The 26,430-nt window shown below is 46.2% G+C and overlaps 1 protein-coding gene and 1 long non-coding RNA gene across 2 annotated transcripts; both read right to left on the bottom strand.

Annotated features, from left to right (window-relative positions):
• Positions 1-16,822: 16,822 nt before the first annotated feature.
• On the bottom strand, positions 16,823-18,480 carry LOC146757580 (uncharacterized). Its single transcript, XR_014936091.1, has 3 exons — positions 18,328-18,480; positions 17,516-17,852; positions 16,823-16,955 (listed from the first exon to the last, which is right to left on the bottom strand). It is a non-coding gene; the product is annotated as an uncharacterized LOC146757580 (long non-coding RNA).
• Positions 18,481-22,681: 4,201 nt separating this feature from the next.
• LOC146757579 (obscurin-like protein 1) lies at positions 22,682-24,307 on the bottom strand. Its single transcript, XM_085520690.1, has 3 exons — positions 23,387-24,307; positions 22,728-22,994; positions 22,682-22,692 (listed from the first exon to the last, which is right to left on the bottom strand). The coding sequence occupies exons 1-3, from the start codon at positions 23,595-23,597 to the stop codon at positions 22,682-22,684; spliced, it is 489 nt and encodes a 162-aa protein (XP_085376816.1). The 5' UTR covers positions 23,598-24,307.
• Positions 24,308-26,430: the final 2,123 nt, after the last annotated feature.

The following is a 26,430-nucleotide window of genomic DNA, read 5'->3' as shown; positions in this document are numbered from 1 at the left end:
TATAGGGATATGCTACCAATGGATATAAATCCTCCACAATTCTGTTGATAACCCTTGAATCTTGTAGTATCTGGTAGTTCCTGTACATTTTTCTAATCATGAGGATGGGTGAGTTGTATTTTTGACTCACTCCACCAACATCCAGAGTTTCTGAAAATGATCAATTATTGGCTGGATTTCTTTCCTGTCTTTGAATATGAGGAAGAACTGTTTAATCCAAACTGGCTGAGCTCCCTGCTTTATTCTGAATGCCATTGGTGCTGCAGCCTTAGCCCTTCCTTGAGTTTGCACAACAAACACCCCAGGGTGAACATGATCACTTACTTCATCTGAAATCCCAGTCCCTGCAGGGGTAGTGATCAGTGCAAAACTAAGCAGTTCTATTAACTGTTCTTCTTTTACTTCAGACTCCAGTTTTCCTTTAGACTTTATTTCAACTTCCATTTTTTCTAGTAATTCTTACCCTAGCAAAGGCTTTGGTGAATGTGGCATCTACAAACCTTTGTGTATTCCTACCTGTTTACCTAGAATAAATTGTAAAGTCTTAAGAAAGCAAGACTTTTCACTTTGGGGCAATAGTTTCTGCTGCTGTTAAAAAGCCATTTATACATAGTAAGAAGCACCCATATCCACCAGGAAATAAACCACCTTATCCTGCTTCCCTAGCTACAATTTCACCAGTGGATCTGCTAGGGTAAACTCTGAAATCAGAGAAGGTTCCCTCTCACTTAGCTTGGTAGGATTTCTCCACCAGTGTCCCACTGCAGTTTGCACACTGCTTTCGTTCCAGTTGGGCAGAGAAATCTTGGGGTGAGCCGAAAGTGTTCCCCCTCTCAGCTGGTCCAGCAGCCAAACAGAGCAGGTCCCATCTGGGTCACCAAACTGACTTGTGGAATCAAACTCTGAAACCCAGAGTTAGGTTATAAAGCAGGGATGTGTTTATTCAGAGCAGGGTACAAAGGGGAATCACTCCTCCTGTCTTGCACACAAGCATGCAGAATCATTACATATTTCAAAACCAAGCTCATACATATTCAACAAATCTACAGGAACTCATCTACATATTCATAGGCAGTAGATGCATGTTTTTGCTACATGTTCTGCAGTTGCTCCATGCTCTGGACAGCTCCCGCTGTCACTCCACCCCTCATAATGAGCTCTGCAGTCACTCCTGCTACAGGTCCTGTACCTGTTCCAGGTATTGTGATAAGGAAATGAAACAAATTCCTCCAAAGGGAGGTGAACTGTGCCAGGAGGTTCAGCCCTGTGGTCACTCCAACCCCTCCAAAGAGCCCAATGGCTGCTCCAATTCAGTCACAGGTCCTGTGGTGATTGCAGCTTTGGCAATGAGCTCTGCAGTTGTTCCAGTTCCTGCAATACCCCGACAGCCACTTCAGCTCCTACAGTGAACCCTGTGGCTGTTAAAACCCCTGCAACAAGTCCTGGACTTGCAAACAGCTTTGCATACGTATTATTATCTGTGCATATATGTTTGGTAATTCATATGTTGTATATATGAGAAAATATTCTAAATATATTATGTATATATAAATACATTTGTCATAATTATTATCATTTTCTTTTTCTCTTTATCTCAACCCATAAACTTTAAACCACAGCACTGCCCTGAGTCCCTTACAGATCTCCTTGGGACTCTTCAATCTGACCTAGTCACGCAGTAAAGAGCACCAAAACATCTCGAAGCATTCTCAGGGAGCAGCTCCTGAAATATATTCCTTACACCAGAATTGGAAGAGGCCTCCAGTTCTCTGGTCCTTCTCTGAAGGGGCCCTGTTGTTATGGGAAGTTGTGTTGTTACCAGGAAGGAGACCAGCTCTGACACAGCCGTTCGTATTGCTGGCTACTGACTGCTGTGCTGTAGTGCTGCTGTAGAGACAACTGGACTGTTTTGAGATACATAGGACCTTCAGGCCTGCACAAATGAGAGGACTTCAGAGCATTGTGGTAGTGTAAATAGAGCAGGATTTAAAAGAGCACTATGTTCTGCTGTCTGCGGCTGTACCTCCCTAAGACCCAAACAAGGTAGCAAGAGAGAAGGGCTAAGGAATAGCAAATTTTGAAAGCTTTTTAGGTATCTTTTAACCTATTCAGGAGATCTGTTTACATGAGCTCTTGGAGTGAGAAAAAAGAAAGTGGGTAGGAAAGAAGTGAAATAATTTGCAAATTTTTTTCCTACAGATTGCTGTACCATTCACAATCAAACAATGATGTATCAATAAAACATAAAGAACCATCACTGGGAACTATGTGAGGAAGATGTGCACATTATTGAAGCTGGAATAGTGCTTATTGCAACACCTTCCAGAGAGCCTGCTTGATCTCTCTGTTCCTCATGCTGTAGATAATAGGGTTCAGTGTTGAAGGCACTACTGAGTACAAAAGTGCCACCACCAGGTCCATGGATGGGGAGGAGATGGAGGGGGGCTTCAGGTAGGAAAAAATGCCAGTGCTGACAAATAAGGAGACCACAGCCAGGTGAGGGAGGCACGTGGAGAAGGCTTTGTGCCGTCCCTGCTCAGAGGGCATCCTCAGCACAGCAAGGAAGATCTGCACATAGGACACCACTATGAAAACAAGGCACCCAAAGGCTAAACTGGCACTAAGAGAAACACAACTTCCCTGAGATTTGATTCTGAGCAGGAGAGCTTGAGGATCTGGGGGATTTCACAGAAAAACTGGTTCACAACATTGCCTTGGCAGAGAGGCAGTGAAAACGTACTGGCAGTGTGCAGCAGGGAATAGAGAACCCCAGTGCCCCAGGCAGCTGCTGCCATGGTGGCACAAGCTCTGCTGTCCATCAAGGTCCCGTAGTGCAGGGGCTTGCAGATGGCAACACAGCGGTCATAGGACATGATGGTGAGAAGGGAATACTCTGCTGACATGAAGAAGGTAAAGAAAAAGAGCTGTGCAGCACATCCTGTGTAGGAGATGGCCCTGGTGTCCCAGAGGGTGTTGGCCATGGCTTTGGGGAGAGTGGTGGAGATGCAGCCCAGGTCAAGGAGGGCCAGGTTGAGGAGGAAGAAGTACATGGGGGTGTGCAGGTGGCGGTCGCAGGCTACGGCTGTGCTGATGAGGCCGTTGCCCAGGAGGGCAGCCAGGTAGATGCCCAGGAAGAGCCAGAAGTGCAGGAGCTGCAGCTGCCGCGTGTCTGCCAACGGCAGCAGGAGGAACTCGCTGATGGAGCTGCTGTTGGGCATCTGCTGTTGTTGGGCTTGGAGTCCTGTTCAGAGTGCAGAAGGTAATGACAAGTCCAGACCATTCTCAGAGACAATCCTCTTGCTATACTATGAAATGTTTATATTCTCTTACAACAGTGTACATTTAACACCATTACTTGCATTTGATTTCATGTATTTCAGCATTCCTTAAGCAGAAGCAGCATATGGAGCTCTAACCTCCTTTTATTTTCTTATCCCTTCTCCCTGGATATTTTCATCTGTTTCATGTCTCATATCTTTACCCCAAGTGCTCTTAGAGCCCTTTACCCCAGCTTCTGTGGCATTCAGTTTCAGTTAGAAAATGCTGCCTGCTTGTAGGATAAGTGAATTATTCATGCCTACAGAAAATGATGATAATTCCATCCTTCGAGAAAGGGGAGAGTGAAAGCACATCATGTGTGACTGTTCACAAAACAAGCAATTGATTGACGAAAAATTCTCAGAACTCTTATTGCCCCTTTTAGATTTCTGACTCCAAACCTCTTTGCCTCAGAAGAGGAAATGTGAAACCCCTGCCTTGGCTCTCCTTTTGCAAAGGACCCTAGGAAACATACTCTTGTGCAGTGGAGCTGTGATCCCCTGCCCCAGGCAGCAGCTGTGGCAGCACAAGTCCTGCCGGGGGGCTCCTTCCCCCCACACGTCTCCCCGCAGCGCCCTGGGCAGCTCCCCGGGCAGGCTGAGTGCTGAGCCTGGCAGGCGGCAGAGTCCCATACCCGGCACACAGCCCCTGGGGCACAGCAGGGACCCTGCTCTGCAGGACAGCCCTGGGCACCCACCTGCAGCCCCGGCTGCACAGCCTGCAGCCATACAGGGGCACACAGCCCTCAGGGCTGTGCTCTGACACTGCAGTATGGAAGCCCTCAGCTGGAGCAGAAGGCTTTTTCCACAGTAAAGAAACATGCAGTGCCTGCATCCAGATCTGCTATGGGATGTCCCAGATTTGGTGATCCCTCCAGGAAAAGCAGCTCACGGTCTGCAGTGAGACTTACCCTGTCATGGTCTGTGAGCAATGCTCCTGCAGTGAGCTCACAGCCCGCTCACACCACACACATCCTGCAAGCTCTCTCCAGTTTCTCTCCTCTCCTTCTGTCACCTGCAGGCTGTGCTGTGCACAAGAGCTGCTCCTGGGCATAGCTGTCTCACTGCAGCTCTGCCCACTTGTATGAGCTCCCTGTGTCCCAGGAGCCTGGACAAGCAAGCAGCAGATGATGTCATTTTTATCCTTCCCACTCATGTCCCCTGACACATCCCTGGGTCCTCATGGCCAACAGCTCCTGAAAGACAACAGCATCATGACTGTGCGTTGAAATTTGCTCAATTAACCACCACATGTCCAGTGGTCAGTGACTGATTGGAGACATATGGGGAGTGCTCCCAGAGTTCGTTTGACAATGCACAAAGGGCACCCAGACAAGGAAGGCGAGGTTTGGACTTTCCCTGTGCAGGGCAGTGATCCAGTTGAGGCAGTGCAGGAGTCTCATCCGTTGACAGAAATCCTGGAGCTGAAATGGGATTCAGCTCCCTACACACCCACAGGTGCTGGGATTCCTCTGGTTCCGTTCAGAAGTGCACAAAGAGTTGCCTGCATGTGAGCTCCTGCTCTGAGTCCTCGGCCCTTCAGCAGAGACGCAGCTGCTCACACACAGACACTGGGTGATGCCCAAGGTGCCTGGGCTGCTCCTGATGTGTGCCAGTGCTTGTAAACCGTGTGGGAAATCCCTGAGACAGACAGCTCCTTCCTGGGCATCAGCCGAGGGCCAGAGAGGGGATAGCACCGGCTGTCTGGTGAATTCACTCACAGCTGCAAGTGCAGCACAGGGCCTTCAGCAAAGCCATGCCCATGGTGTGTCCATGCTGCTACGTCACCTCCAAGACCTACGATAGGTCTAATGCCTGTGTGCCACCTTCTGCGCACTAGTACAATAGATGAGCTATCCAGTCCGGCTATGTCCAGTGATGCTTTCCAGTGAAGATGTTTACTCCTGTATTTTTGCACTAATGCAAACACCAACGCACAAGAAGCTAGAAATCTTGGTAGAGCTGCTAGCCTGAGCTCCTGTTTGGACCATGGGGACACAGTTGAATGGCTTCCACAACTGCACTGTAGCACAAGGGGGATACAGAGTCTTTAGGATGGATGGGCGAGGAGATAAAGAAGGGTGAATGCCCTCTGTGAGAGTGCACTGAGCTCTGCCTGGGGATGGAAGAGCAGACAGGTCAGAGCTAATGGAAATGGCAAACAGAGGAGACCATCAGTGTCTTTTCCTGTCTTCCTGATCAGGGAGAGTCAATGGAAGGAGCCCTCTGCAGACAGATGGGAATCTGATGTTGTCTGTCCCTTGTGCCCTTTGGGAGCCTTTTTCACTCCAGTATGTGCTACAGGGACAGCACAGCAGGGCATGTGGCATCCAGCAGATCCATGGAGAGCACAGATGGCAGCTTCTTGACCAAGCAGTGGAGGAACCAAAGAGGAGAGGTGCTCTGCTGGATCTCATACTCTCCGGCATGGAAGGACTTGTGGGAACTGTGAAGGTCAAAGGGACAACAGGCCATGTGCAAGATGCAAATGTATCTCTCTTTATTTATTTATTTATTTAGAGGCTGTAAGCTTAATAGTTGATCATAAATGTCAATAAAACTGAAACAAATAATTGAAGACAAAGATGGAAATCAATGAAAATGTGTTAACCCTTCTCAACATGAAAAATTCTCATGAGTCTTGTTCCATTTTAAGTTGTATGTATGAATCTTTGAGATGATTTGATGTCTTTTTTTTTCTTTCTTTCTTTTTTTTCTTTTACTGAAACTACAATGTTTTCCAGAACTGTGTTCGCTGGACACAAATGCCTTCAGGTTCAGAGACACAGACAGTGGTGCCAGTGCCAATGCCCTGTGACTATAGCCCGGTGCCCAGCACTACTCTTCCCTGCTGCCTATTTGATGTGTCTCATCCTCCAAGTGTTTTCAGCTCTCCTAAAGAAATGGCCATGGTTAAGGGCATGTTTTCAGCAGGCCATTTGGGCACACACTACTCCCACTGCCCTCCAGATTTCTCCATCCCTTGCTCTTTGTTCAGTCAGATACCTCCCAATTATCTGTCTGATTTCTGACTTTCAGGGGGATTACTGGAATTTGTTCCATCTCCCCAAAGTCTGAGAATCAGTGAGAATGTGTTAACCCATCTCAATGTGTGAAACACTCAGAAGTCCTGATCAGTTTTAAGTTGATACCTCTCAACTACCTGGCTGATCTATCCCAGGAAGATTACTGGAATTTGCTCTATCTACCAGAGTCCGATGGCCTCTGTTGTCAACTACTTCACTGTGATTCAATCTATCCTATCCTACCTCAGTATAAATCATTTCTTTTAAAAGTATTCCATATGAAAGACAAACTTCAATAGATGCAGCTTGAACATGGCATGCAGTTGATCACTGTGTTTTACTGTTCATTCAATTGCATCACCTTTCCTTCCATTTGCTGGCCAGATAAAAAAGAGAAATCTTTCCTTTTCCATGTGTAGCTGGTTCTCTGAGGAAGCCAGTGGGAGTTGGTGCAAAGCAGTTTTAACACTGAGCGGATGAATGCAGAGGAGAAGAGTGATGTGAAGAAAAGTGATGCAAGTCCCATAGGTCCATTGTGAGCAGAAATTGTGTGGGGAGGTTGAGAAGGACCTTTGTCAACACAGTAACAGTACAGAACTCATTGGGACATCCTGGATTGGTATCGGTGGCACAGTGCTGCTTTAATGTCTTCTTTAAACCCAACTATAAATAAATAGAAAATAAATTTATAATGGATTCTTTAAGCTCTCTCCAGATATCCCTCCTTTTTGCTGAACAAGTTCTGATAACCTGAAGAAGATAACAAGATGGCATAAGGCACAGGAGATTCTTTAGGTTATAATGGTCCCAGGGTGCATTTGATGCTGAGTTCATCAGCCTCCAGTGCAGAGAGAAGTTTGCACAGAGTGCTCAACAAGACAAAGTCAGAAGTAACAGTGAAGTTTCTTGGAGTATTAATGGGCCCTCTGAGGAACATTAACAAGCAAACTTCCCAAGGGACTTGTTAGAGAAGATAACTGGAAGCCATGACTACAGGCAGGCAAAGGCACTGGCATGCTAAGAAACCTCTCCTTTGCCTTACGAAGCAGACAGGACAAGCCCTGATTGCAAGACCAGTGGTAGAGAGATCCTGTATCTCATGTTGGCTCCTGGCATTTCCTGGGGCAATGGGTTGGAGGTCTGTATGATGTTAAATGAAAGACGTGGGGACAGAAGATCCCAGGCTCTACATGTGGTGCAAGGATGCTGTGAGGTTCATGTCCCATATGAGACCTATGTTTCATTGCAGGATGTGAGAAGGGATGTGAGAAGGGCCCAGTCTGAACAAGCAGTCAATCCCTGTGAAACTCTGAACTTCAGATCTCTCAGTTCCAGTGCCCTCCTTTGCACATTCTCCCAGAGTTTGAAGTCCTTTATGTTCTGCGGTGCCCAGAAGTGCACCTAGTGCTGCTAGTGAGGCAGTAGCAATGCAGAGCAGAGAGGGATGATCCTTTCCCTCACCCAGCTGGCAATAAGTTGCTTCATGCACTCCAGGGGACCGTTGTCTTTCCTGGCTGCCTTGGCACACTGCTGACTCACATTCAGTGTGATGCTGACCAGCACCCCAACCCTTTCCAGTCAGACTCCTCTCAGGTGTCCCATATCCAGTCAGTGTGTATGTCCAGCATTGCCCCTACCCAGGTGCACAATCAGGCACTTGTTCTTGTTATACTTTATGCACTTGGTGCTTAGTACCAACTGGTACCCACTTCTCTGACTTGTCCACATCTCTCTGCAAGTCCACTCCACCCTCAGTGGAGGCAACAGCACCTCCTCATCTGGTCTCATCAGCAAACTTGCTCAGAACGTCTTCTAGTCCTGCATTCAAGTCATCTGCATAAACATGAAAGGAAAGTGGCCCCAAAATGGAACCCTGGGGACCCCGACAGTGACCATCTACCAGCCTGATGGAAAAAACTGACTATAATCCTTTGGAACTGACCTACTGGCCAACTGCTCACCCACCACATTGTGTTTCTGTCTAGCCATATGCAGAACATTCTGTCCAGAAGGTTGTTGTGAGAAACAGTATCAAAATCTCCACTGAAATCCTCAAGGATTACATCAACTGGCTTCCCTTGGTCAACTAAACGGATAACTGTGTCACAAAATGAGCTTAAATTAAACAGGACCTTCGCCTCACAAACTTGTGATGGCTGCGACCAATGACAGAATTGTCCTTCAGCTGTTTTTCCATAACTCCCACCATCATTTTCTCCATAATTTTACCAGGCTCTGGACTGACAGGTCCATAATTGCCCATGTCATCTTTCTTGCTCTTCCTTACAACGAGACAACATTTGCCAGCTTCCTGTCAGCTGGTATGACCCTAGACTTCTTTAGATGCAATTGAAATGAGAGCCCAGAGCACACTAAGGTGTCATCATTGAAAGAAAGTAGATGTGCCATAGCTTTGCAATGCCTTTAACTCCAGAGTATGCCACAAATGGAGCAGAGGGGAAGATTTGCCTCTTCTGTAGTGAACTCATTCATTTGGTAAGCAGAATAACACTACCTGATACATGGGGACTGTGTCTCTGCTCTGCTCTGCTCAGCTCACAGGGCAGCGGTCTGGCAGGGTGTTGCTCTCATGTCAGTGCAGGTAAACTCACTTTAACCCTTTTTCCTCTGTAAATGCTTCTTCTGTTTCTATGCTCAGATACACTTCCACATTCCCTCAAGTACACTTTCATATATCATTAACAATTACAATTTCGTATACCATCAAAACAGTTTGTCAAACAGTACAGTTCTTCAGTTCACATAAACTCCCTTAATACAGTCTGTATTCTTCAGTTATAAACACTGTGCCACAGAACCAGCACTGACTGAACCACCTCCCTCACACACTTCCTCGCAAGCAGTACATAGTATTACATAAATGGGTTGACACTCATTGGTCGGGTGGAATGTACACCTCTCCTCAGGACAATCTTACTAATCTACAGAGTACAAACTCCTGTCTTCTTACATACAAGCAGAAAGTACTTATGAGTGGACAGACAACACAGTCTTTCACTTTGTCCGTGTCTGGCCATTTCCCTCACAGGAGGAAGGAAACATGGATTGGGACTCGGCACTCACCCTGCAGCTGTTCTGTGTCTCACTCACACCACACTCACTCTGACATTTAGATCAAAAACCATGGTTTATTCATACTACACAATGCTGACAACGTTTTCTAGCTGGAATCTTAATAACACTCATACTCTGGTCGACCAGTTGCAAACGTTAATGTTTTTCCCAGAGTCGGCTTGACACACGGTACCAGACACTTAAAGCAGATGATAATATTGAACATACAACCTATAAGCCCCGTGATTACACCTTGGAGAACCCAGGCTACCATTTGACAGGCTATCCACTATATCCCATACCCGTAGGAGAGACCAACCTAGGTCCCTCCTATTGTCAACTACTTGCGTATTGTCAACTACTGCGTAGACCGGTCAGAACTCAGATCTGCGTTGTGCTTCCTGCGGCACCAAACGCCCAACAGTGGCAGTTCCGCTTATTGGCCAGCAGGTGGCAGCAGAGACCACGGAAAGAACGTCTGCGGGACAGACCCTGGGGATCCGTTCTCTTTTGATTATAGGGGAAGAACCCAAAGATGGAAGAGGAGGGAAGGGGGGAAAAAAAAAAAAAAAGAAAAAATCAAACCACAGCAAACAAATAAAAACTTCTCCAAACGTAGCAAACGTGAATCTATGTCAATAAATAAATGAGTAATTAATTGAATTGATGTCTGTTTCCCCTCTCCCCCGCCCCCCCCAACTTCCGAGATGAAAAAACACCTGGTATCAATTGGACAGATGCACACAGTGAAGCCAGGGATGGTCTGAAACGCAAAGCAGCTGAGCAGCTTTTAGAAGAAAACAGAGTAGTAACAAAACTTCTGTACCTACATTCACCACTCTGAGATCCTGTCTGGGTCACCCAAGGCTTGTAAATAACCACTGGGTCGGTTCTGATGTCGAGTGATTTGTTGTCAGTTCTCTCATGGTTCTCCGGTCAGTTCTCCGGTGCCAGGATCTGCCACAGGGCATTCTGACCACGGGCATCATGTTTCTACGCTGCCGCCTGCATTTAACAGGCAATGGGACTGCCCAGCATGTGCAAGGCAGCACCTCTTTCACACCACCAGAATGTTTAAGGCTGTTGGGATTGTTGTTAGCGTCCCATTAACACTGAGGCTAGAGATACCCTTAGGGTTGACATTACTATTAGCATTACTTTGATGGTGCCCTATCTGGGACATCTTCAGGGGATGTCAGGAGTAAGGCACAGTGTCAGGAGAAAAAGAACAGACTCTGTTACTTTATAAACGTGATAATAGAGAGAGTTCATTGGAAAAAATACAACTCTTAAATAATACAAAGCATGCTTCTGATTGGATGCAGGCATCATCTGGGCTCTGATTAATATTACTCTTAAGGTAAAGATTATTGTTACCATAATGATTTTTTTTTTTTTGGATTATGATCAGGGTTAAGGTTCCTTTTGCTACAAACTTCTAGCATCATTTTTGTTGTTACATTTGGAGTTAGAGACGATTTTAGAATCAGGGTAAGGGTTAGGATTAGAGTTACATTGCGGGTTAATGCTGTTGTCTTTACAGCTCCTGTGAGGGTTGGGGTCTGGGTCAGGTGTTTAAAAAATGAAATGAAAAAAGAATAAAAAAAAAATATATTGAAAGCTTCAGATTTCCTTAATCTTTGTGGGAATCATATAATGTGCAACTCAGATCTACCTCTTCGTGCAGTGACTGCCTGTAAATTTGCTAGAGCCTGATATAATATGGCCTTGTGCCATAGTCCTCCAGATTGTTGCTAGGATTCCTTTCCATATATTGAAATTGAATTGACCTAATATATAGGTCAGTTACCAACCTCCTGTTTTTAGGTCTGCCTTGTACTTTTCTGCGGACAGAGAAGGGCAATGTTTCCAACAGTCAGTACATTCATTCTGTCCTGTGCTGGGCTCTACCCACCCTGCGTATTTATCTTGTGCTTGTCTCAATTCTACCCATGTCAGAATGCCCCCAGTCTGAACTTAACTCTGTTCAGCAACTTTCTTGGTGGAAAAACTACTTATACAGCTGTTTTACAAGAGGGTTATACATTCAGTTAGGGCCTACACTATGTACTGAAAATACTGGAAACTTCCACTGCAAAAACACAATCTACCTCTCCCATCTGTGCAGCCTTGCAGACCCAGAGCATGCCAGGTTATTTCTGCTTTCATAGCATTTGCATGCTGTAGGGTGAGCAAAAGGTTCTGCTGCTTGATTCTTCTGCAAGAGCTGCCTACCGGCAAATGGTTGCAGGGATGGAGGATGTGACAGAAAGCATTTGTCTCCACAAGAGCAGAGTTACATTCAGTGCAGAGTGTGAGAGTCACGTTGGTGTGGAAAAGCACTGACACGCTGGGGATGATGCAGTGCTCACATGTCTAACACTCACAGACATTACTGTCAGAAGGATGGTGCTGTGTTGTGCTTCTACCTTTGGCAGCCCCTGGAGAAATGCTGTGGCACACAGAACACCTTTGTATTGCACTGACTGCTGCCATGCAGCATGGATTTAACACACCAAATCCAGAGGAGCATGACTGCATCTAACTGCCCTGAGAAAAACTACTGTAGCTGAAGAGATGAGGAGGCAGCTGCTCATCTGCAGAACAAGCAGCACTGCCAGACACTGGGCCAGGTGAGCACCTCCTGCTGCAGCGTGATGATGACAGGGCTGGAGATGATCTGCAAAGCCAGCTTCAAAGTGGGAGACGTGAGTCAACATGGCAGGAGGACAGAGGTGTTAGGGAGCAGCCAAGGCATCAAAGAGTATCAAAAGGCTTTGAAAGGTATCACAAAGCGACAGCCAGGAAGACTGGGATTATCATGAGCAGCAACCTGGATGCTAGAGATTATTTGCTCCCATACAAAATGGTAGAGATCTTGCTGCAGACATCCCAAAGCCAGGCAAAATGGGAACCCAGAGCTCTGCCTGCACGAACCCCACAGCCATAGCATTGCAAGCTGAGCTGCCTTGCTGTTTGTTGCATTCATCCCAATCCCTGTGAATGAAGACTCGGAATGCAGCCAAGGCGATGATTGAGCATGAGAGTGACTTTATTCAATAAAAGACAGGAGGGCTTGAGAGGTCAAGGGTGAAGATGGGACTCCTCTTGTCAAGATGAGAGTGGCTCAGAGCTGGTGCTGCTGCCTGGTGCCTGGGACTGGCAGCCTGACTCCAAGTCCCCATCTAAGATGCTCAGCTTCACCTCACTGATGCTGCCCTGCTCCTGCATGGTGGTGCTGCTGTTGGGGCACTCGGGCTGTGCTTGGGATGGGCAGCACTGCAAAGGCACTGGGTCACAATCCAGGCAGGTGACTGTGGTGTCTGGCAGGCTCAGGTCAGGAGCTTCAGCAGAGCCAGGAGATATGAGAGCATGAACGTGGATGAGCCCCTTGTGTCCATCACTGTTACCATGTGGAAGGCTGTCATCCGAATTGCAGCGATTCGTGCTTAATAAGAACTCTCCATTGATGGAAACACACTGCACATCACTACTTGGTTTGGATCTTTGGGGTTGACAAGGGCTCAAATTATCTAGGAAGGCATAGAAACACAAGGGTTAGTGTCAAACGTTTGCAAGTTGAATCATGCAAGAGGTTGCTGATACTTGGTAATAGAGTGGCGGCAGGACGAAGCAAATAAGCTTGAAGCAACAGAGCCACTGTCTTGAAAGTGATCCTCGTGCAGGTCCATAAGTTTTGACTCTGCCTGGACTTCATATGGGGCAGTATGACATCACAAAGGGGTGATATGATGTCACAAATGGGCATTATGACGTCACAAATAAGCATTATGATGTCACAAAGGGGCACTATAATGTCAAAAAGGGGCATTATGACATCACAAATAAGCATTATGACGTCACAAAGGGCATTATGACATCACAAAGGGGCATCGTGATGTCACAAAGGATCATTATGACGTCACAAAGAGGCATTATGACATCACAAAGGGGCATCGTGACGTCAGAAAGGGGCATCGTGATGTCAGAAAGGAGCATTATGACATCACAAAGGGCATTATGACATCACAAAGAAGCATTATGACGTCACAGAGGGGCATTATGACATCACAAAGGGGTGTTACCATCACCCTGCGCCCAACTCCTCTCTCCCTCCTTTTGGCTCCCTCTCCCACCAATCCCCGATCTCCCCTCCACTTAGGCATTGAATTCTCTTCTCACTACCTCCTCCCAGTCCTCCCCTAGGAACAGAAACCATTCAGATTCTACAGCAAACTACAGCATCTGCACTGCAAGAGCTCACTGAACCACCTGCAACAATGAAACACGGTTTTGGAGAGTGGGTTTGAAAACACACCTTTAGACAGCTGTCTCCCTGTAGCCAAAAGGAAACCAAGCAGCAAAAGAAGAGTCCAGCCTGAAACATGCCCATGCTACTAGCCCAGGTTTTTCACAGTCAATGCAGAATCCATCCTGTTCATGAGGTGACAAATGACCAGTGGGTCTCCCCTTGCTCCACCCCTTCTCCTTCAAAGCCAGAAAAAGAAAGAAAAAACAAGCTTCTGTACAGCTGCCGTTATTTCTGACAGCGAGTGTAATCACAGAATCATAGAATGGCCCGGGCTGGAAGGGACCTCAAGGATAATGAAGATCAATTGCCTCCCTGTCCCTGCTGGCCATCCCCTCTTCTGATGGAGCCCAGGGGACCATTTGCTCTCTGAGCTGCAAGAGCACGCTGATGGCTCACGTTCTGTTTTTCATCCACCAGGACCCCCAGGTCCTTCTCTGCGGGGCTTCTCTTAAGGACTGCTCCTCCCAGGCTGTACAGATGCCTGGGATTCCTCCAGCCCAAGTGCAAAACCTTGCACTTTGCTGTGTTCAACCTCATTAGATTCACCTAGGCCAACCTCTCGGTTGAGCTCCCTCTGAATGGCATCCCTTCCTTCCACTGCATCAGCCGCACCACTCAGCAAACAGCAGAGGGTGCACTCCATTGCATCATTGGTGTCACTGATAACCATGTAAAAAAGCACTGGTCCCAAGACAGACTCCTGGATGACACCACTTGTTATCGGCCTCCACCTGGACACAGAACCATGAATCACCACCCTCTGTCTGTGGCCTTTCAACCAATCCCTTATCCACCAGGTGGTCCACCTGTCAAATCCACATCCCTCCAGTTTAGAGATAAGGATGTGGTGGAGGGCCATGTAAAAGATCTTGCTCAAGTCCAGGTCAATGACATCAGTTTCCTTCCTTTTGTCCACAAATGCCGTCACTCCATCATAGAAGAGCACCAGATTGGTTAGGCATGGCCTTCCCCTGCTAAAGCCACACTGACTGTCTTGGATCACATGCTCATTCCTTATGTGATCAAGCATGTCTTTGAGGCGGATCTGTTCTTCACCATCTTCATCACAGTTCTACATTTGAATCAAATAATTGGTGTTGCTGTCACCAAGAAAACCTCTTTGTCTTCTACTCCTGCTGCACATCTGTGCTTTCACCAGAAGCAAAGGGAGAGGCCACCTCCTAGATCCAAATTTTAAGAAACCAACACCCAATAGGTGTCATCTGAAGTAAAATAGGAGAGAAATTAAGATGACTCTTTTGCATCCAGCTTGGATCACTCCCTCACTCAGGCACACCACCATCAGATCAAGGAGATGCTGCCTTCAGCTTAGAGACTGTATGGGAAATCACAGCTTGAACCTCTGATTAATCAGCTGAGGCAAGTGTTGGGCCAGCTGCGGGAGCACAGGTGAGAGTAATCTAGCTGTGCTCCCAGAAGGGGTGGACCTCGACTGCACCTCTTCTGAGACCTCACCTCATTTAAACGCTGACCACCACTAAGGCAGAATCTCTTGGAGACTGCTCCCCAGTTGAGACTGCCTCAGCTTTCTGGTCAAGGCATCAACATTGGTCAGTTTTCCTTTGCTAATAATCTTTGACTATTTACCACCATCTTGGTTAACATCTTTTTACTAGCCACCCTTACAGAGACCATAAGGGCTTGGGCTTCCAAACTCTCAGCAAGCATTTGGATCAGACAGCTTCCTGCTGGGGAGCCCCCTGCATCACTGCTGCCTCCTTTGGTACCGTACCCGCAGATGCTACAGAGCTCATTAGCATGGACTTCCTTCCTCCCCTCAGCAGCTGCTCCTGCACTCACCTTCATTCCTACTCAGATACCGGCCGCTTCCAGCACCAGCTGACCTGCAAGACACAGAAAGGAACGGTGGGAGTCATGCAAATGCAGAAGCCCAAGGCTGCGTCACCACCACGTATGGCAGCCTCAGGAAGTCAGCTGCAACTACATCCTTTGTCAGAATGGAAACAGGCACCGTCAATTAAGTGTGACCTCTGAACTCATTGCCACCATCAGAAATAGGCACTGAAATCGCTCACTTCACTGCAGCTGGTTACCTCCTGATTTTGGGTAAATGTGGACACTGTCTTGAGGGCTACCAGAAAAACGACATCAACTTCATTGTAGGTGGTTAAGCTTGGAAGCTGGACTTGAGCAAGAAAAGTTTCTCAGCTCAGAATCACAGAATTATCAAGGTTGGAGAAGACCTACAAAATCATCTGGTCCAACCATTACCAATACTTCCCGGATAAATCATACCTCTCAACACAACATCCAAACGTTTCCTGAGCACTCCCATGGTCGGTGACTCCACCACCTCCCTGGGCAGTGCTATCCAATGCCTGAATACCCTTTAGGGGAAGTAATATTTCCTAATGTCCAGCCTGAATCTTTCCTGGCACAGCTTAAAACCATTCCCTCTAGATCTATAACTGATCACACGAGAGAAGAGGCCAAACCCCAGCTCACTACAACCTCCCTTCAGGACGTTATAGAGAGTTATAAGGTCTCCCCTGAGCCTGCTCTTTTCCAAGCTGAACAATCCTAGTTCCCTCAGCAGCTCCTCGTAAGGTTTGTGCTCCAGACCCCTCACTACCTTCTTAGCTGAAGACGTTCCAGAACCGCAAGGTTTTCTTGCAGGGAGGGGCCCAAAACTGAATAGGTCAAACATCCTTCTCTCCATCATTGCTGTCACGTGGAAGGCTGTCCTTGGAACTGCAGTGACTCATGCATCCTAACTGCACTCCATTGATGGAAGCACAACGTGCATCATTGCAACTTGCTGGTGGGTTCCTGTATTGGCAAGGGATCGATTCACCTGGAAAGAGTAGATACACAGCATTTAGCGTCAAACTTTCACTGTCCAAGGAGGCAAAGGCTTGGTGCTGCCTGTCAAGCAGGTTTCAAGCAGCTTGTGAGACTCATCTGGGAAAGACAGGAGTCAACCAAAGATGTCAGGCACAGGCTTGAATGCCAGAAGGAGGTACAAGCCCACTGAAAGCATGAATTCTACCTGTGTTGCTGACAAGCAGTGTTTTGAAAGCTGGATTTGCACCCTTACCTGCCAGGACCAAGACTTCTACTTCAGAGCGCTCCCTGGCACTGCTCTGCAGTTGGTGTTTGGCCACAGGGGATGGTTTGCCCAGGCAGAAGCAGGAACGCCAACTGCCAGCTGGTGATTCCTTCCTCTTTCTGGAAGAACTTGGTCTGGAGAGAAAATAGAGCATGCTGTCAGTCGTGGTGCAGGGTGAGGGAAGAGCTGCACTGAGCCCTTGCCAATAGTTGCCTGTTCCTGGTAATGCCTGCTTTCTGCTGAAACACAGCTTAGAAACACCCTCTGTTTCAAACAGCAGAGGATGCTTCCATTCCTACAGCTCAGCCCTCAAGTCCTGCTGGCTACATTCCTCTCAATGATTTCAAGCAAGATTCGGAGCATGTGAGCAAAGGCTCCACAGCCGGACAGGAAAGGAGCTGACAGGCGTAACTGCTTTCTGAGGAACCGTACAGTTATAAGGGAAGCTCAAAAGCATCCCTGACTCTTACGTTAACACCTCCTCGGCCTCAGCTCACTGCCACCTTTAATTTCTAGTGCCAGCAAGTCTGACCAACAGCTCTGCTTACAGGAGAAGCACAATTGGTTTCAGGCACATGGCCCTGAAATCTGGAAAACCCCAAGATTTCCATGTACAGCCAGCACAGAACAGGATAGACGCCAGCATGGCTTTCTGCATCTTGTGACTGCCTGCCCAACCAGGAAGGAAAGGCACCTTGTGTGGCTCCACTGAGGCCATAGGGCAACTGTGTGTTAGTTGAATCCTCAAAGATATAATGGACAAAAAATAAACCAATAAAAATCATCCGAACAATGATGGTAGGGGCTGGAAAGGGAATTCCTCTTTCTTTATCTTTCAGATGGAAAATCAATGATTGCGTTGAAGTTCCTCAGTACAGCTGCAGGCCCTTCCTCCACTTGTATCTTGCTGCTCCGTGTTGCAACAGGAGAGCTGCTCTGGCCTCTCCTCTCAGCCTGTGCCGCCTGCACGGTGAGCAGCTTTGTGGATGGAGAGACCCACACAGACTTGGGCCCAGGCAGAGAACTGTGCCCTGCAAGGGAAAACCACAGCTAAGACAGAAAAGGAAGCAGCAGCACAGCCATCCCCATTCTGCATATCTCTCAGAATTGCTCATCCGAGCCACTGGAAGAAGAGGAGCTCAAAATAACTGTGTGCTCAGAGGTATGCTCGTGGCAAAGGACACAGCCACAATTAAGAGCAGCTCACTGTATCTTAAGAGGCAAACAAAAAGCCTAGAAAAACTAGGGGCCAGAGATCTCAGAAAGCATCACTGCCACACTTCAATCAAGTTTCACCTGCTTGCAAAACATCTTAAGAGCAGTGATGGTTTTCTCTATGTAAGGCTTGGACACTCTCAGGACCCATCACCAGGGCACCATATTCTAACCTAAGCCCAGAAGCCTGCTGTCTCCTCAACAGTAACAGAATTTTCAAAGGTCTTGGAGAAGCCCTGGATTGGATGAAGCTGTCAGATTTAGATCAAGCTAATGGAGGAAGATGCTCACCTACTCCCTCTCCCATGGCTGGTGTGGATTTGGAGCAGAAAAGGACGTCTGTGTAAATAGTACTGTTGAAATATCAACTGGTAGAGCAGTGTTGCACATTGTACAAATCACAGTTGGACATCCATGGACAGCTGATGATAAAAGTAATTGTAGGGGAAGATCTGGATGAAATATTGTTAAAAACAAATAATCATTTTAGCTGCACGTTTGTAAGCATTTCTTTTCATCCTTCTCAAAACAGTTTCATGGCAGAATAAAGAGGACACGTTCACACAGACATTTCCACAGCCAGACTAGGGAATAATCAAAGAATATCAACCAAAACGTGTTTCCTACCAGTTACATGAATCTTGAAGGTGAGTTTCTAGCCAGCAGCCTCGCAGCTGTACTCCCCTTTGTTGCAGTAATTCATTCCTGGATGTAAATCACATGTAGAAAAGTGTTGCTATGATACTAGATGACCAAGAAAGTCCTATAGCCAAAATGTTTTGCACCAGAGGGGCTGTAAGTTGATCCTCCAAATGCAAGACACACAAAATGAAGCGTTCCTTTATCTCTGGGATTCCAAGCATTTTCTCACCTCTGACTTTCACTTGGAATGTTGCTTTGTCATCTTTTGTTTCACAGCTGTAGCTCCCTTGGTCTTTCAGGGTCACATTTTTGACCATGAGCTTGCGGTGCGTCCCCTGGGAGATGATGGTTGTCCTCTGGTCCTGCTTCACCTCTGTTTCATCTTTCTTCCATACGACAGCTCCGCTTGCAGCTGACACCTCACACACCAGCTCCAGGTCTTCAGGAGGACTGACTGATATTTCTGAAGTGGTTTTGGGCTTGCTGACAACATTAATGGCTTCATCTGAAGAAAAAAAGAGAAAGTGGTTTACATCCTGACTCAGGCTTATTAAGCACAGCATGAAGATACAGTTAGAACTGATTGTAATGTCTCTGCTCATTACATTTGGGTGATTGAGTTTCACCTCTGGAGGTACTCACATACAAACGTGTGCTTGATTCTCCTGTGTAAGGAAAGAGTAAGTTCTATGCAGACAGTTCTTATTTCTTTTAATCAATTCTGTATTCTGCACATGTTCTTCTGAAGCTAAAATGAAGGCAGATAAGTAACGTGTTTGCAATGCATGAACAAACCTATTCAACACTTTGTCTCTAAGCTAACAATCAGCATTTGAAGAGCACATCAGTATTTCATGCCCTTCATTCCATCCAGACAGAACCTGCCTGAGGAGCAAGCTGATGGCTGTCAGCTACAGGCAGACCTAGCTTAGCATTGCATTTCTTAGAGCAACAACTGTTGCTTTCAGTCACTGAATATACCAAGGCCAATTGCTATGCCAGGCACATTTATGGCATCAGTGAACAAATAATGAGTTAAAAATTGTAATAGACAGGAGTCATCTAAACTTGTAAAACTAGGTGACCAAAGAAGAACAGTCCCTCTAGAGTCAAGCTGTTTAGAACTAATAGCATCGATCAGTATCACATAGATAGATTACTTCCCTGCCTTAGACCATCTTGTGACCATTTGGTGCTCCTAATTAAGCCCTCTTGATGGCTTTTTTGTCTGAGCCATGTGACATTTTGTGATAGGAGTTACTGCTAGTGTTCCCTTCACCCTACACCAAAGTAGGAGGTATCCATTCTCAGGGAATCATGCAGGCTTCCTCTGGATTTGATGCTCAGAGACAGCCCCAGAACTTTTTAAATCTTAGCTTAGCTCTCATCCAATAATGTTCATCAAACAGTGCAACTTGTCCTTTGGGGATGCCTTTGTTCTGCGTCAACCAGTTCCAACGGAGTCTTCTCGGCTTGTTTTAGATCAGTTTTTTAACAGATAAAGAAAGGGGCTTTGAATTACAAAGTGAAATTGCAGAATGCATGATTCTCAACCAAACAGAACGGGAGGTGGGATGCAGGGTGAATACCTGAGCCAACACCACCTGCAAGCAATCCTTCAATATCTTAGGAATCTCTAGCCATCCCAAATCCAGTGTTGGGCTTGATCTATTATCTCTGCTGAGTTTTTAGCTAGCTGATGGTGAGCATCATGGTGGTGATGGGTGAGCAGTCGGACTAGAGGGTCTTAATCAACCTTAAGGATCCTGTGATCAGAGGAACTTGAATGTGCTGTTAAAGGTCACAAGAGCTGCACTGCAGCATGAGCATACACAGCGAAAGGTTTTCAGTAGAGCTTCGGTTCATAAATGAGGACTGGGTTATGGAAAATAGGCTCAAGAAATAAACCAGAAAACAGATCTTAACGCCAGGTTCTGTGAATGCAGCCAGCTGAATTTCACAGATATTGAATTTCAATGACAATTTCTTGTGTTATTTTACCCTCCAGCTCCACCCTGAACAGGAACAGGTCAGTGACAAGCATTACTCCTCCAGGCTTGACCTGACAGTGCTTTACTTGTACTATGAGCTAATGCCAGGAAGAGCAGGAAAAGAGTTTCATCCACGTGCCTTCTCCTTCCTTAGTAAAATCAGTGTGAAACTGCAGCCACGTCAGGCTGAAGGAGACGTCTCAGATGTCCTGCCTGGATGCAGGAGCTCACGTGTCAGAGGATGTCTGGCACGTCAAGTCTCATGGCAGTGCAGTGCATGACAAACTGCAACAACACTTTCCTGTGGGCTCCTTTGGGCACGAGGCCCAGCGGGTGACACACCTCTGGCTGCAGCTCTTCAGAGCCTCCCAGCAGCCACGTGATGCCCATGGGAGAGACACAGCTGACCCGCACAGATGATTTACCAGCTCGCTCTGATTTACAGCAAGAGAAGATACAAGTGGTGATGCTGAATGGTGAAATACTGCGAGTGTGTGGCATGGGTATAAGATTGGTGAGCCTGAGGATGTTCAAAGTCAGGATGGACAGGGCTCAGAGCACCTGATGGAGCTGCGGTGCCCCTGTTCATTGCAAGGGAGCCCAACTAGCTGACCCTTAAGGGTCTCTTCCCTATCTATGAGATACACGAAAGCTGATTCTGCGGTAACCAAGCTACCAACAGCAGCTGTTTGTCTTACAGCTTGCCAACACAGATTTTAAAATAACAGCATTGATTACTCATTTGATAGTCACATTACAGTGCAAAGCACATGGAAACGTCCATCAGCTAATTCATTTAATTCTTTGGGCAGACCTGCCAGTATGAAATATTATGCTAACATGACAGAGAGAAGAAAAGCAAAATTAAGACTAGTTGACAAGCCGTGGCAGGAAGTTCTGCTCTCCATCAATTTAGTCCCATTATTCAATTCTGTTTGGAGATGTCTCCATGACTCTCTGGAGTTTGTTCTTTGAGAAGAAGCAATTAAGTAAGCTCTCCAATGCCAAAGTGCATACACTACTCTAGGCCTTCCTTGTTTCTCCATGGATCAACAAGGGTGACAAGCCAGCAGAAGATGCTGAAGAGCCTCATCATGCAAACTCATGCATTTTATCCCCCTCACAGATGCACTGACAACTTACAGCATCATCCATTGAGACGTTGTGAATTTTCAGGGTGTGTTTCTTCCCCACAATGTGCAGTTCATATTTTTCACTGGCCTTGAGCTCCTTCCCATCCTTCATCCACTCCACAGTAGCGCCTGTGTCTGAAAGCTCAGCCTGCAGTTTGGCTTCCTCACGCAGCCGAGCGGAGATCTTTTCTACATCTTTGCTCTTATTGGTAAATCTCACTGCAGCACCTGTCAGGAGCAAAGTCCGCGTTATTTCTATTTATATCAGGCTAACGTGGTCAATGTTTGCTGCAACATCTCTGAAAAAGTATCACCTTCTGTTCCTGCACTCATCATTGTGTCACTGCTGAGCAATTCAAGATATTTCATTTGGTCTTCTTGCCGGATTTACTAAGTAAAAATCAACCAAACATCTCCTTCTACTGATTAAGAATGCTCTAAACATGCTTCTGCAGAGGTTTCCACCCAATGACAAACAGGTCCTCCCATAATGAATGTTTATTTGTTCTATTTTGTCATGCAAAGCTGATTGATAGAGATATTATTGGAATGATTGCTCCCCTACTTCTAAACTATTCCAGTGCAATCAGAAAGGCTGTCTGAACCTGGAGCTGAAAGTACTGCTCTATGGTCATGCAGTGGTAAACCTGCTGACTGAATGCACTGGCCAAGAGCTGTGAACTGCAGACATTCATCAGCTGGCATGAAGCAATCTGGTTCAGATACCAAGCAGCTGGGTAGACTGGCTTACCCTACACTCAGTGCTATCATGGTTAGGGCATTACCAGGACTCACATCAGTCCATGGGATGCAATTTCAGGTATTTGGTACAGGCAGTTAATGCCTGCAGCCCCAGTTCTAATCATCAGATCACAGCAACTATGCCTTGACTGTAAGAGGAAAGGAGAAGGATCAAAGCAAATACCTCTCACTCTCATCTTGGTGCTGACATCAACATTTTCGGCAACAAATTTCACTTCTGCTCCACCATCATTCTTGGTGATGTTCTTTATGATTAGGCTGTGAGTAGTTTGGGTTCTCTTGATGATGCAGGTCTCGCTTTCCTGTAAGACTTTACCACTGAGGTACCAAGTGCTGCAACACATTGTTGTAAGATCAGTAGTAAACATGGCATCCCCTCCAGGTACAGCTTCACCAGCTGTTAGGGGGGATTTCACAGCCAGGACTGGTTCTGAGGAAGAACAACATGGATGTCTTAATGCTCTTTAGATGCAAGTCTGGTATCTCATTTAGAGATGGAAGATTAAATCATAGGTACATTTCTACTTCTACCTTTGCATGAGTGCTGGAAGAAGCACTTCTATGCTTAAGATCTGTTACAGAAAGTTCTGCCTCTTGCACATGTGTGATATCAAAAGATAATAATATTCATGTCTCTGTCACAGAAACAGAACTTGTATCACTTTAGTGGTAGCTGGAGGTTGACAGGAGAACTAGTAATAAAGGAAAGCCTTTGGTGTGTTAATGCACTACTATCCTTAAAGTCAAAGGAAACATCTTTAGGGAACCAACACAGCTGCTCAGCTCACACTGACCCATTTCCATTGGGGTTTTTGTGCTTACCAAGGTGCACGCTCCCTGGGAATTCCAGAGACGGGCTCTGTCCATGCGCATTGACTGCAGACACTCGGAACTGATCATCAGCCTCTTCAGACAGATTGCTCACCGTGAACTCTGGGACGGGGACATGAGACTCGTGGCACCTCACCCACGTGAAGCCAGTTAGTTTATTGCCTTCCACAATGTAGCCATCGATTGGAATGGGGCGTTGCATCTTCGGAGGGGACCATGCCAGCGTCACTGAGGTTTCTGTTTTATTTTTCACCACGGGGTCAGCTGGGGGCTGGGTGGGAGGTTTTCTGGGAGCTGAACAGAAAGAAATACAGAAATATTAGCATAAGGTCATGAAGGCTGGAAAAGACCTTCAAGATCAGCAGACTCAACTTTCAGCATGACCTACTGAGTCCCACCATTAACTACTGTACTACCTGAGGACATACATGACAAGCTTATTCCTGCAGGTATTTGCATAGTGAATATATTCACCCTCTGGTTGCTTCTGAACATTTTAGAGGTTAAATTCCCATCAGACTTTTTCACTGTGTGCAGCCACTGATACAGGCAGGAGGCTGGGAATTACCTGATGGGCTCTAGTTACAGACTACTGACACAGTAAAGGATTGATTTCATTTCATTTTGGCCATCAAAAAGTTTGGAGTCTGGTTTAAGTCATCCATCTAGACTCCAATTATAATCATATGGAGAACAGCGCATTTATGAGAACTCATCTCATCTCAATAAACCTGAATGAAATCACAGAATCATAGGATCACGGGAGGGCTTGGGTTGGAAGAAACCTTCAAGATCATTAAGTTCTAAACACCCTGCCATGGGCTGGCTGCCCACTAACCAGCTCAGGCTGCCCATCACCCATCCAACCTCGCCTTCAACACCAAGGACAGGCACCCACAGCTTCTCTGGGCAGCCTGAAATGGAAGCAATGAGCCACATGTTGAAGATACTCAAACATTCATGACTGTAGAGAGAGCCAAATACTCCATACATATTGCCTGCCTGGTCAATGGTATTAAAATGCCAACAACAGACTCATCCAGCTCATTGAAAATGGTGTGAACAAGGCATACAGGATTCTTCCAGCAGCGAGTTAGATCTGCAAAGTGTAAAAATAGGAAATCTCAATGCAATGCAATTTTCCCTCATAACATAAATAGACACATAACTGTTTTGGGGTGCACTGTTACCAGCCTGTCAGTTGCTGTTGGTCAGTGCTAGATGCCAAAGGTCCCACTAACATAGCATGAAGCCGAAAGCTAGACGCTGGAATCAGATCTCCTGACCTTACCATCAGAAATCGAGATGTCATATTTTGCTCAGAGGTGCCTGCTTGTAGGAGGGACAGCTTCCGAGCTTTTTCTGCTCCAGGAACCAGCTCCAGCTTCAGGATTTAAACAGCAGTCAGAAATTAAACTGAGCTTTGTCACCTCCATCAAATAGAAGGAGTGGTTGGGTGGTACAGCTTTCCAAATAACTTAGAAACTGTCACAACAATCAGATGCCTACCTTTTCTTTTTGAACTTGTTAATACATAGAGCTTAATAGCATCAGAATGCCCCAAGCACTTCAGATAACACGACAGCTGTAAACCCTTCTTTAAGGATTCCTTTGGTTAACCACTGAGTAACTGTAATTCAGTGGTGCTGGTGGGAGAAGGGAAGTCCTAATCTTCCCAGATGGTGAATAGAGCTGATGTTCACATGCAGACTGGTGCTGCAGCACAGCCAGAAACCACTCATTTGGGAAACACAGCACCAAGAAAATAATGGGAATAGCTTCATAAAATCAGGCAGCTTCACCCAAATTTCATGGCAGGTCCATTATTCTTCCTATTTTCAGGAAGAAATGATTTCCCTTTTTCTTGTAGTTTCATTTTCTTTTCCTTTCATGCAAGGAGCTTTGTAGCTTAAAAAATTGTTTTCTAATCACCTCCTGGTGTGGACAAATCACACAGGTTTGACTCCATGTTTTACATAGTTAGCATTTTATATTTGTTCCAGTATGGAACTGTACAGCCATAGAATGGCCTGGGTTGAAAAGGATCTCAAAGATCATCCAGTTCCAACCCCCTGCTATGTGCAGGGTCGCCAACCACCAGACCAGGCTGCCCAGAGCCACAATCCAGCCTTTCCTCATAGGAGAGCTGCTCCAACCCTCTGATCATCACAGTGGCCCCTCCTCTGGACCCACCCCAACAGCACCACAACCTTATTGTCCACAGAAAGCATATAACCCTCATTCAATTGCCCTTCCACTCAGCTTAGAGCACTACTAAAACCAGCATCTTCACCTTAGCTCATCACACTGCTGCAGTTCCTTTTACAAGGATTTCACTGGCAAAAATTAAATCAAAGCCATCACAAGGGATTTAGCACAGTTACGTGTTACTGGCTACGAGAGCTGTCAGCACAGTCACCTGTCAGGCTTTGCTGCTGTTCTCTTTATGTAGAGGCACAACAAGGTTCAGACACCTCACAGTGCAATTCTCACTTGGACTGTAAAGAAAAAGGAGGCTTGAAAAGCAGCGTGTGGAAAACAAAGAAACAAGAATTAGAACAACAGTGGGGCCATGGCACTTGTAGGAATTGTTCTGCCTTTAACAGCAGAGCTTTTCAAGAAGTATGAGGGCATTGCAAACCAGACCAGTTTGGACAGATTAACAACTGCAAGTAGTGGGTTCCAAAATTCCAGACATGAAATCAAAGATAGAAAAACTCTTCACATTTTCATCTCTCAATTTTTCGTACATTGTGCATTACAGTGCAAACAAGTCTTCACATACAACTTGGAAGCTAAAGACAAGTCTGACAAAACAGACTGCACAAAAATGATGGATAATTAACAGAGCAAATTGCTCTTTCAAAAACAGAGTTTATGTCTTCTGGTCATAACACTTCAGAAGCCTCAGAGGCTTCTTCTCCTTTGTATATTTTCATTAATCTTAGATTTTGTTTTCATTCAATGTGACCTCACTAAACAAATATTGTCTAAGACCATGAGTATCACATAAATGTGCAGATCTCAAGCTGCTC

Source organism: Coturnix japonica, chromosome 20 (assembly GCF_054131305.1).
Source record: "Coturnix japonica strain WE chromosome 20, WE-NBRP24, whole genome shotgun sequence".
NCBI lineage: Eukaryota > Metazoa > Chordata > Aves > Galliformes > Phasianidae > Coturnix > Coturnix japonica.
This window is presented reverse-complemented; position numbering and strand designations above follow the sequence as displayed.